General features: G+C 50.4%; 1 protein-coding gene across 2 annotated transcripts; it reads left to right on the top strand.

The window, feature by feature from the left end:
* The first annotated feature begins 3,631 nt into the window (after positions 1-3,631).
* Positions 3,632-9,868, top strand: RNF183 (ring finger protein 183). 2 transcript variants are annotated; one of them, XM_053656426.1, is made up of 2 exons: positions 3,632-3,796; positions 8,806-9,868. In XM_053656426.1, the coding sequence occupies exons 1-2, from the start codon at positions 3,685-3,687 to the stop codon at positions 9,414-9,416; spliced, it is 723 nt and encodes a 240-aa protein (XP_053512401.1). In that variant the 5' UTR covers positions 3,632-3,684; the 3' UTR covers positions 9,417-9,868. The 2 variants fall into 2 exon arrangements, with proteins under 2 accessions (XP_053512401.1, XP_036995348.2); XM_037139453.2 differs by lacking the exon at positions 3,632-3,796 and adding an exon at positions 7,659-7,870.
* Positions 9,869-11,206: the final 1,338 nt, after the last annotated feature.

An 11,206-nucleotide genomic window follows, 5' to 3' on the forward strand; every position in this document is an offset into this window, starting at 1 on the left:
GGCAAATACAAACTACCTTCCTAAAATGTGAAAAGTTCTGAAACCCATCTGGCCTTAAGGGTTTTGCATAAGGGATGTGGCCTTGTAAATAGAACAAAAGCAGATGCCCTTTAAAGCAGATGCAGGAGGTGCCCACTCCCAGGTGGGAACTTACTCAGCCCGGCCTGGCACCTCTTCTTCCTGGTGGCGGGTCCTTGGAAGTCTTTATGAATCTGAAGACAAACGTAATCAGGATGAGTCAAGGAGCATGTGTTGGGGGTATTTCTCCTAAATCAGTGCTTTTCACATTTTAATGTGTTTCTGAATCTCCTAGGAATCTTGTAAAATCATAAATAAATTCACTCTCAGTAGGTCTGGGGTGGACCCGAGGTTCTTCATTTCCAACACTCTCCAGGTGATGGCTGGGCTGCTGGGACAGTCCTGAACTCTGGGAAGGCTGACACCAAGGTTCTGAGCGCCGTGGTGCCCCACAGGGAGAGGTGCCCCACGGGGAGAGGTGCCCTGCCCTTGGAGGGGCCGCTTGTGAAACGGACCATCACCTGACCCAGACCTGACTCATCGTGGCCGTTTCTCCATCCTCCACTGCCTTCTGCCTCCTCCTCCGCCCCAGATGCCTCCTCAACCACCCTGCACGTCCACGCCAGGCCTCAGCTGGGCTCCGCCGAGTCTCATGACTCTTCACTCACCACGTTCCAAGGTACTGCTTACATGAGGCGCTTTTCTGGCTGACTGACCTCACCCTCCAAGCATGAACTAAATTAATTCAACTCGGAAATTCCTGAGATGCCTCACCATATCTCCCGGGTATCTCCCCAGAGAAGTTTTCCACTGTTTGCAAAGTACTCCATGGCCCCCGTGACCCAGAGACATGATGATATTGAATTTGCTCACTCGACAATTAGCGACCATCAAAAGGACCATGGTTTATTTTATCGGTGCTTGCAGTGCCCTGACGGATTTCTTACATACTCTACCTGCTTTCCTTTCAACTTCCAGAGTTCCTGGTTGCAGAAAACTCAGGATTACTTACTTTTCAAGAGAATTTGCTTATTACAAAAGTAATACATCTTTATTAGTGGAAATTTAGAAAATATAGATCAGAAGAAAATGACACCAGTAAGCTTGTCCCCCGGAGACAATCGTTGCAATATCTGCCTGATGGCCGTTCGGTCTTTATACATGTAAATTCTGTTTTACACTATCTGGCTCACACTACATCGGTCCTTGCTTAAAGATTTTATTTACTTCTTTTTAGAGAGAGGGCAAAGGAGGGAGACAGATAGGGAAACATCAATGTGTGATTGTCTCTTGTGCGCCCCCTACTGGGGACCTGGCACCCAGGCATGGGCCCTGACTGAGGATTGAACTGGCGACCCTTTGGTTTGCAGGCTGGCACTCAATCCACTGAGCCGCACTAGCCAGGGCTACCTATGTCATTTTACAAACTTTGCTCTTCCCCTCCATATCTAGTATGTTGTGATCATTTTCGCAAGTCAATAACAAGTCTTCTACAACCTCATTTTAAATGATTATGTAGTTTTCCACACAATCGATGTGCTATAGTTGGGCTTTTACATTTTGTAATCATTTGTGGTTAAAATAAAACTGCGAGGAACATCCTCACTTAACAAAGGATACAGGCATATTTCCAATCCTGACACAGATTCCAACGTGCGTGTGTTTTTTGACACCACTGAGCAACCCTCCAGCACCAAGGGGTGTCCTACCACTCTATTCAGCTCTGTCACTACCCACCTACAGGTGGCATCAGACGGCACCAGTGGACAGTTCGGTCCCACAAGAATGCTCCTCCCCACATGCACACTTCAGACACCAATGGAAGGTCCAGGTTGTCACCCGTGCTTCTGACCCACTGGCTGTAAGTCAGGGGTCCCCATCGCCTCCTCCCTGAGTTTGATTGGTTTGCTAGAGCAGCACATGGAACTCAAGGAAACATTTGCTTATGTTTACCAGCTTATTAGAAAGGACATCATAAAGGGTACAGATGAATAGCCAGATGGAAGAGATGCACAGGGTGGGTGTGTGGGCAGGACACGCCACGCTCCCGGAAATGCCACGTGTTATTGATCCAGAACCCCATCCTTCTGAGCTTTTGTGGAGACCTCATGACACAGACAAGCCAGCTGTTCTGTCTTGTTTTGGGGGAGCAGCAGAAGTTAGAGATGGATATCTGCCTTTTCCAGCAATGTATTTAGCACAGGCCCACTGTGGGAATTATAATTCCACAAACCAAAAATATACAGGATAATATCTCTTAAGAAGCTGAATAAAGAAATAACATACTCTAAACAAATAACAGAGTAACCACACTATTGTTCCAGGCAAAGAGAGGTGAAGGAATAAAATCCAAATTTAATATGAGGTATATACCTTTTTATGCAAGTAGGCACTACCTCATTTTTTAAATTTTTAATCCTCACCTGAGGCTCTGTTTATTGATTTGAGAGAGAGAGAAAGAGAAACATTGATTGGTTATCTCCTTTATGTGCCCCGACCAGAGATCAAACCTGCAACCTAGGTGTGTGCCCTGACCGGGGATTGAACCCATGGCCTTTTGGTGTATGGGACTACACTCCACCCAACTGAGCCACCTAGCCAGGGCTACAGGTAGACACTACTGTTGATCCAAGTAGGCTAGTCAGTGACTAACCAAAGGGCCGGCTCCAGCTGCCAGGGCAGAAGTCCCCTTTTGCTAGAGTTCTATGCTAAAGAAAAAAGGTGCCAGCGTTGGGGACAGGCTGCTCTTTTTCAAGGACCTCTGCTCCTTGAAAGGTTTATCACCGCTGTGTGCATCACCACTGTTTTTCAGGGACGCCTCACCAGGATTCAAGCGAATGCCCAAGGGCCTTCATCGAGTTTTTAGGTTAGAGAATAGTCGCCTTGCCCAAACCAAAGTCCTCCTAGTCCTTACAAACTCTCACTGTTCCTAGTCCGAAAGTCCCCTTGCCAAGGTTGCTTCTCCACCTGTACTTCTCAATGAGCCCCCAGCCTGGCCCGTCAGCTGACGGCTGCTGACTGCTTATCAACAGCCCGTGCAGAAGGACAGCATGCTGGCAAGGCTTATTTCATTACAAAGTGATTTTTTTCTTTGTCATAAACAAGTGGCTTGACACACCTTCACTTACATGGTAAACAAGTGTATGTGGAATCCTTTTGAAACTACACACAACGCTGAGCGAGGACTTGACTCTGACTCAGAAGTCAGACACGTTGAGAACTCTGGCTCTCCATGGTTATCCTTGAATACCTCTCTCCCCTCGGGTCATTTTTGTGTTGGTTTATTTGCCCTCTTCTTAATGTTCTGCGAGAGCTCTTTTCATTTTGGTTGTAGGGGCTCAGAGTAGGAAAGTGTCTCTCCGGGTTGAAAGGCAGACCTGGCGTCAGAGTTACCCCCCCTTCCCGTCAAGGTGGTCAGCACACTGAGCACACCAAGGGCAAGTGCAAGCAGAGATGATGGCAGGCGACCAACCCAGTCGGAACAGAGGCCTGCAAGATGAGTGGACTTCAAAACTCTTTGAGAAAAACCAAGAGTGACTCATAGGAGGAAGATGAAACCAAAGCTTTCAGGTTGTCCCCTGTGACCAGAGAGTCAGTCCAAAGTCATCGGAAGGAAGAGGAAAACCTGAAATAGAGAGAGCTGGCCAGGAGCAGCCTGAAGGTCTCATGCAAATGAGACCCGCCCACCACTGCCAGGAAACCAGGCTGGGAAAAGTCAGAGCACACACGGCCACGCTGCACTGGGGAAAGGAGGAGGCAGAGGAGGCTCTGAGCACAGGTAAGGAGCCAGAGAGGCTCATGGAGGCCTCGGTCAGAGTGCTCTGGAGCCCCAGAGGCAGCACGGTCCAGGCGAACAATGGCCAGGGAGGTGGGACTCCTGGAATCATTTTTCAAGCTTGGTCATTCTTCAGCTGTGAAGCCTTGGGAAGCCACTTCAGCATTCTAAGGCTTGGCTTCCACCTCTATAAAATGGGTATCAGAACATCACACTATGTATCAAGCGCCTGCTATGTCTTGCTGGGCAAGTCACAAATGCCATTCCTTCTTCACAGCAACCCTGTAAGTGGGGATAAGTAGTCTATTTCACAGAGGACAGTGAAGCTCACTGAGCTTAAGCCATTAGTCCAAGTCCTCACAGCAAGAAAGCCTGTCTGGTTCCAAAACCTGCACTTTCTACTCCCCGGCCTGCCTTCTTCCCAGGTTTAAAGAACCAAATGGCCTTATGCAAATGGAAACACACTGTAAAAGGTTTTCATACCCCACTTAGCCTAGCAAGGACCAGGGCTCTTTGTAAACTGTGAGGTGCTATAAAAATATTCTCTCTTGAGGCTGAAAACTTTGGGGTGGTTCTACAATTAGTATTGGGCGAACTGACATGGTCATGGACAGAGGCGATGCCTTTGGGGTCGTGTTTAGGACTTGCTGGGGTTGAGCTGTACTGGCTGGGGGGTGAGTGGTGGCTGGACACTTGGGCAGAGTCTCCTGGAGAGGGTGGGGCTCTGACGGGGCTTGCAACAGGTGGACATCTGAGGGCCCCATGCTGAGGTAACAGTGATCGACTCTCCTCTTTGTAGTTTGGCCGTGGAACTTCAGAAACGTACGTAGGTCAGTGCTGGGGGGAACGGGAGATCCTTAAGGGCCGTAGCACAGCCCTGACCAGTGTGGCTCAGTTGGTTGGGTGTCATTCCACAAAGTGAAAGTTTGCTGGTTTGATTCCCTGTCAGGGCACGTGGCCGAGTTTTTGGCTTGGTCCCCATGTCGGGGCGTGTACTAGAGGCAACCGATAGAGATGCTTCTCTCCCTCTATAGGTTTTCCTTTTTAAAAATTAAAAAAGTATATTTTATTTACTTTATTTGTTTTTAGAGAGAGGGAGGGAGAGGGAAAGACAGGGAGGGAAACATCTATGCGTGGTTGCCTCTTGCGCTGGGAACCCGGCCTGCAACCCAGGCATGTGCCCTGACTGGGAATCAAACTGGTGACCTTTTGGTTCACAGGCCAGCGCTCAATCCACTGAACCACACCAGCCAGGGCTATCATATCATTTTTAAAGCTACAGAATGTCTCTTTATATGGATGGAGCAGAATTTATTTAATCAATGTCCCTCTATTAGATAATTAGGTAGTTTTCAATTCTTCACAATCAGAGCAGAGTTTTGATGGGTATTTCTGTAATCGAATCTTTGCACAGGTCCTTCCTGGATTATTTCCATGGGATAGATTCCCAGTGGGAGAACTGCTGAATCAAGGCTATATACATTTTAAGGCTTTTTAATTTTTTTTAAAGATTTTATAGACAGGGAGGAATGGAGGAGAGAAAGTGAGGGAGAGAAACATCCATGTGAGAGAGAAACATCGATTGGTTGCCTCTTGGACCTGGCCCACAGCACAGGCATGTGCCGTGACCTGGAATCGAACTGGTGACCTTTTGGCTTTGCAGGACAATACCCAACCAACTGAGCCACACCAGTCCAGGCAATCTTAAGACTTTTGATAAACAATGAAGGTCTCTTTCTGACATGTTCTGAAATTTGGAGGCTCTTCAAAGCTCAGTGCATAAAACCTTTTATACACTTGAAGTTGGCCTTGACCTTTTTTCTCTCTCAAATCCATTTGCCGTGATAATGCCAGGTACCCCATACATGGTTTTTACTGGGTGCCTGCCTCTATCTAAGAGCTTTGCCCTACTTTTAGCTTCTTTGTCACAAGAAGAAAATGAGGAACAGAGAGGTTAAGCTATTCCTTTGGAGTCACAGACCCAGTAAGCACTGGCTCTGGGGTCATGAGCCTTGAGAGGTTCCAGAATCTTTGCTGTTCAAAGTTTCTTGGGAGGTGCTTTTGATTCCATCTCCAGAGCCACCTGCCGCCTCCTCCCTTTGATCTTCTTTGCCGTTCCCCGGCCTGAGTCAAGTACCAGCACCCCGGCCAGGACCACCGCTGGAGCCCCTCAGCGGCCTTCCATTTCCTCTCTGTTCCTTTCGGTGTGTTCTCTGCCCTGCAGTGGAAGGGGGTTTTAAAACAGGAACAAACAAACAAACAAAAACCCAGAGACAGGATCAAGTCCCCCTCCCCCTACGAGCTTTCAGGACCTGCCTCTTCCTTCTCCAGCTTCAGCCTGAGCCATTTGCTCACCCCAGCTCCACCCGGTGCACCTCAGTCACCCTGGCCTCCCTCTGCTTCCTCCATTGGCAGACCGCTTCTCATCATGGGGCTTTCGTACACATTATTCCCTCCGCCTGGAATGTCCTCCCTCCCCTCTGCACAGCTGGACTCTTCCCTTCCCTCAGTCTCAGCTCTCATGTCACCTCTTTGGGGAAACCTTCCTTGGTGGTCTCACCTGAAGCAGTAACCCGCCTCCCCCCCTCCGCCCATTTTCCTTTTTGTCCTGTATAGCATTCATTAAAATTCTCTCTTTATTTATGTGCCCATTAGTCATTAAATGTCTCTTTCCCTTGCTAGACCCAAAAGGTCATGAGGTCAGAGGTCATGGCTGTCCTGTCACCACTGTTGACCTGATGCCTGGCACAGTGCCTGGGCGATAGTGGGCCTGAGCTGATGCAGTGGCTGTGCCTGGAAGTGTCAACAGTGGTGACATGTGGACAAACGCCCTGCAGAGGGCATTCATGGGTACGGGTCCTCCGCCAACCACCCCAGCTCCGGTCAGAGCTGTTCTACTCTCCTGCAGTTCTCTGTTTTGTCTCCCCTGTACGGAGCCCTGACAGAGTTCTGGCCACGAGTGACAGAGAACAAGCGGGTTTTGCTTTACACATCAGCTCAGTCAGGGCAGATGATGTCATATCAGGGGCTGTGGGGAGAGTCACTGCGTCCTGGTGCCCCCTACACAGTTCCCGGATTCCTACCCCAAGGGCCTCATGGCCATGAGGAGTCTCCTGAGAAAATGCCAACACTGTCTGGTTAGTTAATAAGACATGCAGCAGGTAACCGAATGGATGAGTGTTCTGCCTTTATCACTGGAAGTCCCAGCTGGGTGACCTTGGGTGACAGTCACTTCTTACCCACCACCTGCAGAATGTATGGTTGGGGCAGAGAAATGGTTTTTAAACTTTTTTTTTCCTCAGCAGTTCAATTCTTTAGTTTATTCAAATAACTAATATGAGAAAAGCTAAGTGTTTCACTGGAGACCTCTTTCCTCTTTCCTTCCCGATTCCCCCTTTTAAGCCCCCAAGGGTCGGGATGGGCAACCTTTGGGCTGGAAGATCTCCGGACTCAGTTCCGAAGCCGGCTGTGTTCCGGCTGCAGCTTCTTGGGCACATGAAATGATCAGTGGGGGGCTGGAGAGGACTTGCTGAATCGGATATTGGAGATTTTGGACTGGGCACATAGGTGAATTTCACCGCCACTAAAGTGCAGGGCAGGCAGACCCTTTGTGTGAGAAGGAGGTTTCAGTCACTTTAGAAAAGAATAAGGACCCAGGAGAGAGGAAGCCGAGAAGGCTCACTTACCTCCTCCACAATCTAGAAAAAGGAAACTGCCACCCTCCCTCTCCAGCCAACGATCCTCGGTCTCGAAGGGACTGCCCACATACTTGGCTTCCAGGGTTGGTTGTCTGCCAAGCCCTGGGGGAACTCTGGTCCCACACCCCCCTACCCCACCACCACCTGGGCAGCTTTCTGACCTTCACTGCAAGCAGGTGTGCTCAAGAGACTTCAGCCCAGGCCACCTGGCAGCTCCAGGTGCTGTATGTGCGCTGCCATGGAGACGGGCCCCAGGGTTGGTGGCGAGAAGGCAGCTTTTCAAAGCTTTTTGGAGAGAGAGATTCAGGGAAGGGAGAGACTGGAGCCTCAGGCCCTTCAGGGTAGTCTGCTGACTACTCTAGGGCCAACTGAAGCTCAGGTAGGTTTTCTGGGACAGTGGGAGGGAGGAAGAACCAGGGGAGGCCAAGTATTGGGAGGAGGCTTCGGAAGGGGTCTGGGGGCCAGTGTAGGGGAGCCTCCAAGCTTCCGGGTCAAGGGGAAAAGCTTGCCAGGAGCTCCCTTGCCAGATCAACCCAGTGCCCTGCACAAGGACTGGGCACATGGGCTCTGGATGCTTGGCCCTGTAGCCAAATGGGAGGAGGGAAAGAGGGCCTGCCCGGCATTTGTTCCCAGAGGAGGGGCGGACTGGGGAATTCACAGAGTCCATCTCCGTGCTAGTCAGGGATTGGAGGCTGCAGGGAAGGAAGGAGTTGCCCTCTGGCACACACCACAGACTGTGGCTCCCCTCCCTCTTCCCGCAGTCCGAGAAGCCAAGGGCGGTCACATGGAGCATAAGGACTATTTTTACCATTTCCAAAGTTGGGGTCCAGTCTCTTCTGGTGGCAGCTCATTAGTAGTGGGGTGGCTCACGTCTTCGCCCCAGTAGAGGGGAATCTACAGGAGCACCAGCCTTAAATCTACAGCTGAGGATTGGGTGATCTGGAACAAGTCACTTCATCTTGTTGACTTGAAACGTTTTCACCTGTGAAGCGTGGTTGGCAATGCCTTTTTAAAAAAAAATATTTTATTTATTTATCTTTGGAAGGAGAGAGGGAGAGAAACATCAATGTATGGTTGCCTTTCGTTCGTCCCCTGCTGGGAACTGGCCTGCAGGGAACTGGTCTGCAACCCAGGCATGTGCCCTGACTGGGAATCGAACCGCTATTGTCTGGTTCGCAGGCCTGTGCTCAATCCACTGAGCTACACCAGCCAGGGCTTGGTAATGCCTTTTGATAACCCATGGGACACTTAGCACCAATCACAGGCACCGAGCTTAATGGGTGTGTTCCTTGGCTCCTTTTCTCTTCCTGTCAGGACGTCTCTTGCCGGGCCTCCTGGTATCTGGCCTGAGGATGGCCGAGCAGCAGGGCCGGGAGCCCGAGTGCCCCGTCTGCTGGAACCCCTTCAACAACACATTCCACACCCCTAAAGTGCTGGACTGCTGCCACTCCTTCTGCGTGGAATGCCTGGCCCACCTCAGCCTGGTGACTCCAGCCCAGCGCCAGTTGCTGTGCCCACTCTGTCGCCAGCCCACTGTGCTGGCCTCCGGACAGCCTGTCACTGACTTGCCCACAGATATGGCCATGCTCACCCTGCTCCGCCTGGAGCCCCTCCGCATCATCCTGGAAGGTCACCAGCTCTGTCTCAAGGACCAGCCCAAGAGCTGCTACTTCCTGCGCCAGCCCGGAATCTACACGCTGGAACTGGACCCCCGGCCCGGGAGCCGGACTGAGGACCCGCAGGCCATGGCCCCTGCCACCACGCCCCTGCCCGCTCCCATCTCCAGCCACTACTCTCTGAGGGAGTGTTTCCACAACCCTCAGTTCCGGATGTTTGCCTACCTGATGGCTATCATCCTTAGCGTCACTGTCTTGCTCATCTTCTCCATCTTTTGGACCAAGCAGTTCATTTGGAGTATGGGGTGAGCATCTATCTGTTCCTGACAAGGAACCAAGCCTCTCCCAGCTGCTGCTGGTTATGGGGACTGCAGAGCCGAGTGTGTGGTTGTCTTCCCCTGTAGTGTTGTTTATTTGTACAATCCACGGGCCGGTTAGACCATGTGCTTGCTTCTGGGAACAGCGTCCTGCTATATGAGAACCTCTGAAAGCTGACGTGGTGAGGGAGGGTGTGAGACCACCTCTGGGTGGGAGCTCTGAGGGTGCACGGGACGGGGACAACTGCTGTCCCTAGAAACCTTTCTAGCCCAGAGAGCAAGCTGCATGTCTCACTGGAGCTGCTCTGAACTCGTTCACTTTTTTTTTTTGAGTTGTTCTTTTTATTGGGTTGCTAAAAAATTGGTAAAATGAGCTTCAATTCTGTGAGCAAATATGTCTCCTCCTTGCAGTTTTCTCTTTACTTTGCCACCAGTCCCAGTAAAAAAAATGGTCTGTATGTACTCATTTATTCATCTACTCAACAGAACTAGGGCAGGAGAAGGGTGGGATTATGGGGAGGGGCGGGCAGAGCCCTTACCAGCAGGGAGGGCGTGCTCACTCAGCTGCTGCTGGTGCAACCTCGTGGGTATGAGGTTTATGGAGTGTTAAGAGTCTGAAAGTTTAAAGGTGAAAGCAGGCAGGGTCAGTGGATCAAAGGAAATCTGGGATTTGGAGAAAAAGGTTTTGATTCCTCCTGGTAGAGGCAGAGGCCCTGCTGAGAAGACTGGGTGCTGGGTGGAGCTGACCCCCCTCCACCAAGCACTGACGTTCTCACTCAAGAGGTAAAGCGGACCCCCCCTGCCTGGATAGATGCAAATCCTTAGTTCCCATTGCAGGCCCGCAGGCAGGGGGCCCTGGCTTTCATTTTACATGACAGCCTCTAGGAACCAAAGAAAACTAGGTAGGGTTTGGGCGCTCGGGCTGCTGCTTGACCACAAGCTGCCATTTCCGCAGTGTCTAAAACCCTGATTTCTGCTTCCCCGGTTTTAATATTACCTGGTGGCCCAGGGCTCTAAAACAGTCTCAAAAAGTGTTTAAAACACTACCACAATTATGTTAATATTTTTGGTTTTCTGGATTTGTAAAATAAGCTTTCAGAGGCCCAAAATGGTGTTGGTTTATCTGCTCTCCACATTGTGAGTTTAATAGAATTAGCTTCTGTAAATTCTTAGGGGCCTTAATGTACAAGATATTCCAAAATTGCCAAGACATATATTTCACATGTAGTGAAAAACCAAATGGTCTTAAGAAGTGAAGAAAAATGGAAAAAAAGTTCTCCATTACGAAATTGGAGTCACCAACGTATCCCACCAGGGGACCAGCACCTGCCTCTCCCCTGGTGCCACCAAAGGTAACGACACCGAAGCAGGGGCTCATGCTCCCCCCAGTGACTTCACCTCTTCACACATCCCTGCTGCCCAGCCTTGTGGTAGGTCCGTCAGGCGATGAGCTCATGTGGGCTCAGGGTCGGGAGAAACGGGGAAACCTGGGGAGGCACTTGCGTCTGCACTGCGGCCAACTGCCCCAGAGTTAAGTAAACGTCATCCCCCTTCCTAGGTGAAACTGAGTCTCCACAAGTTCAACCACTTCTTTCAGGGGGAGCCAGCCAGGAAGGTGAGGAAGACTTGCAAAGTCAAAATAGGACTTATGCGCTTGAAGTGGCTTATACGCATCCAAATAAGGAAAGACACTGGTTTCACTACTTTCAGATAAGGAAACGTGATAGAGTCTCCTATTCTCGCATTCAGTAGGCCTAACCCTGGGGCAGTGCTGTCCTCCTC

Source organism: Artibeus jamaicensis, unplaced genomic scaffold (genome assembly GCF_021234435.1).
Source record: "Artibeus jamaicensis isolate MK-2021 breed Jamaican fruit bat unplaced genomic scaffold, CSHL_Jam_final scaffold_1964, whole genome shotgun sequence".
Taxonomy (NCBI): Eukaryota; Metazoa; Chordata; class Mammalia; order Chiroptera; family Phyllostomidae; genus Artibeus; species Artibeus jamaicensis.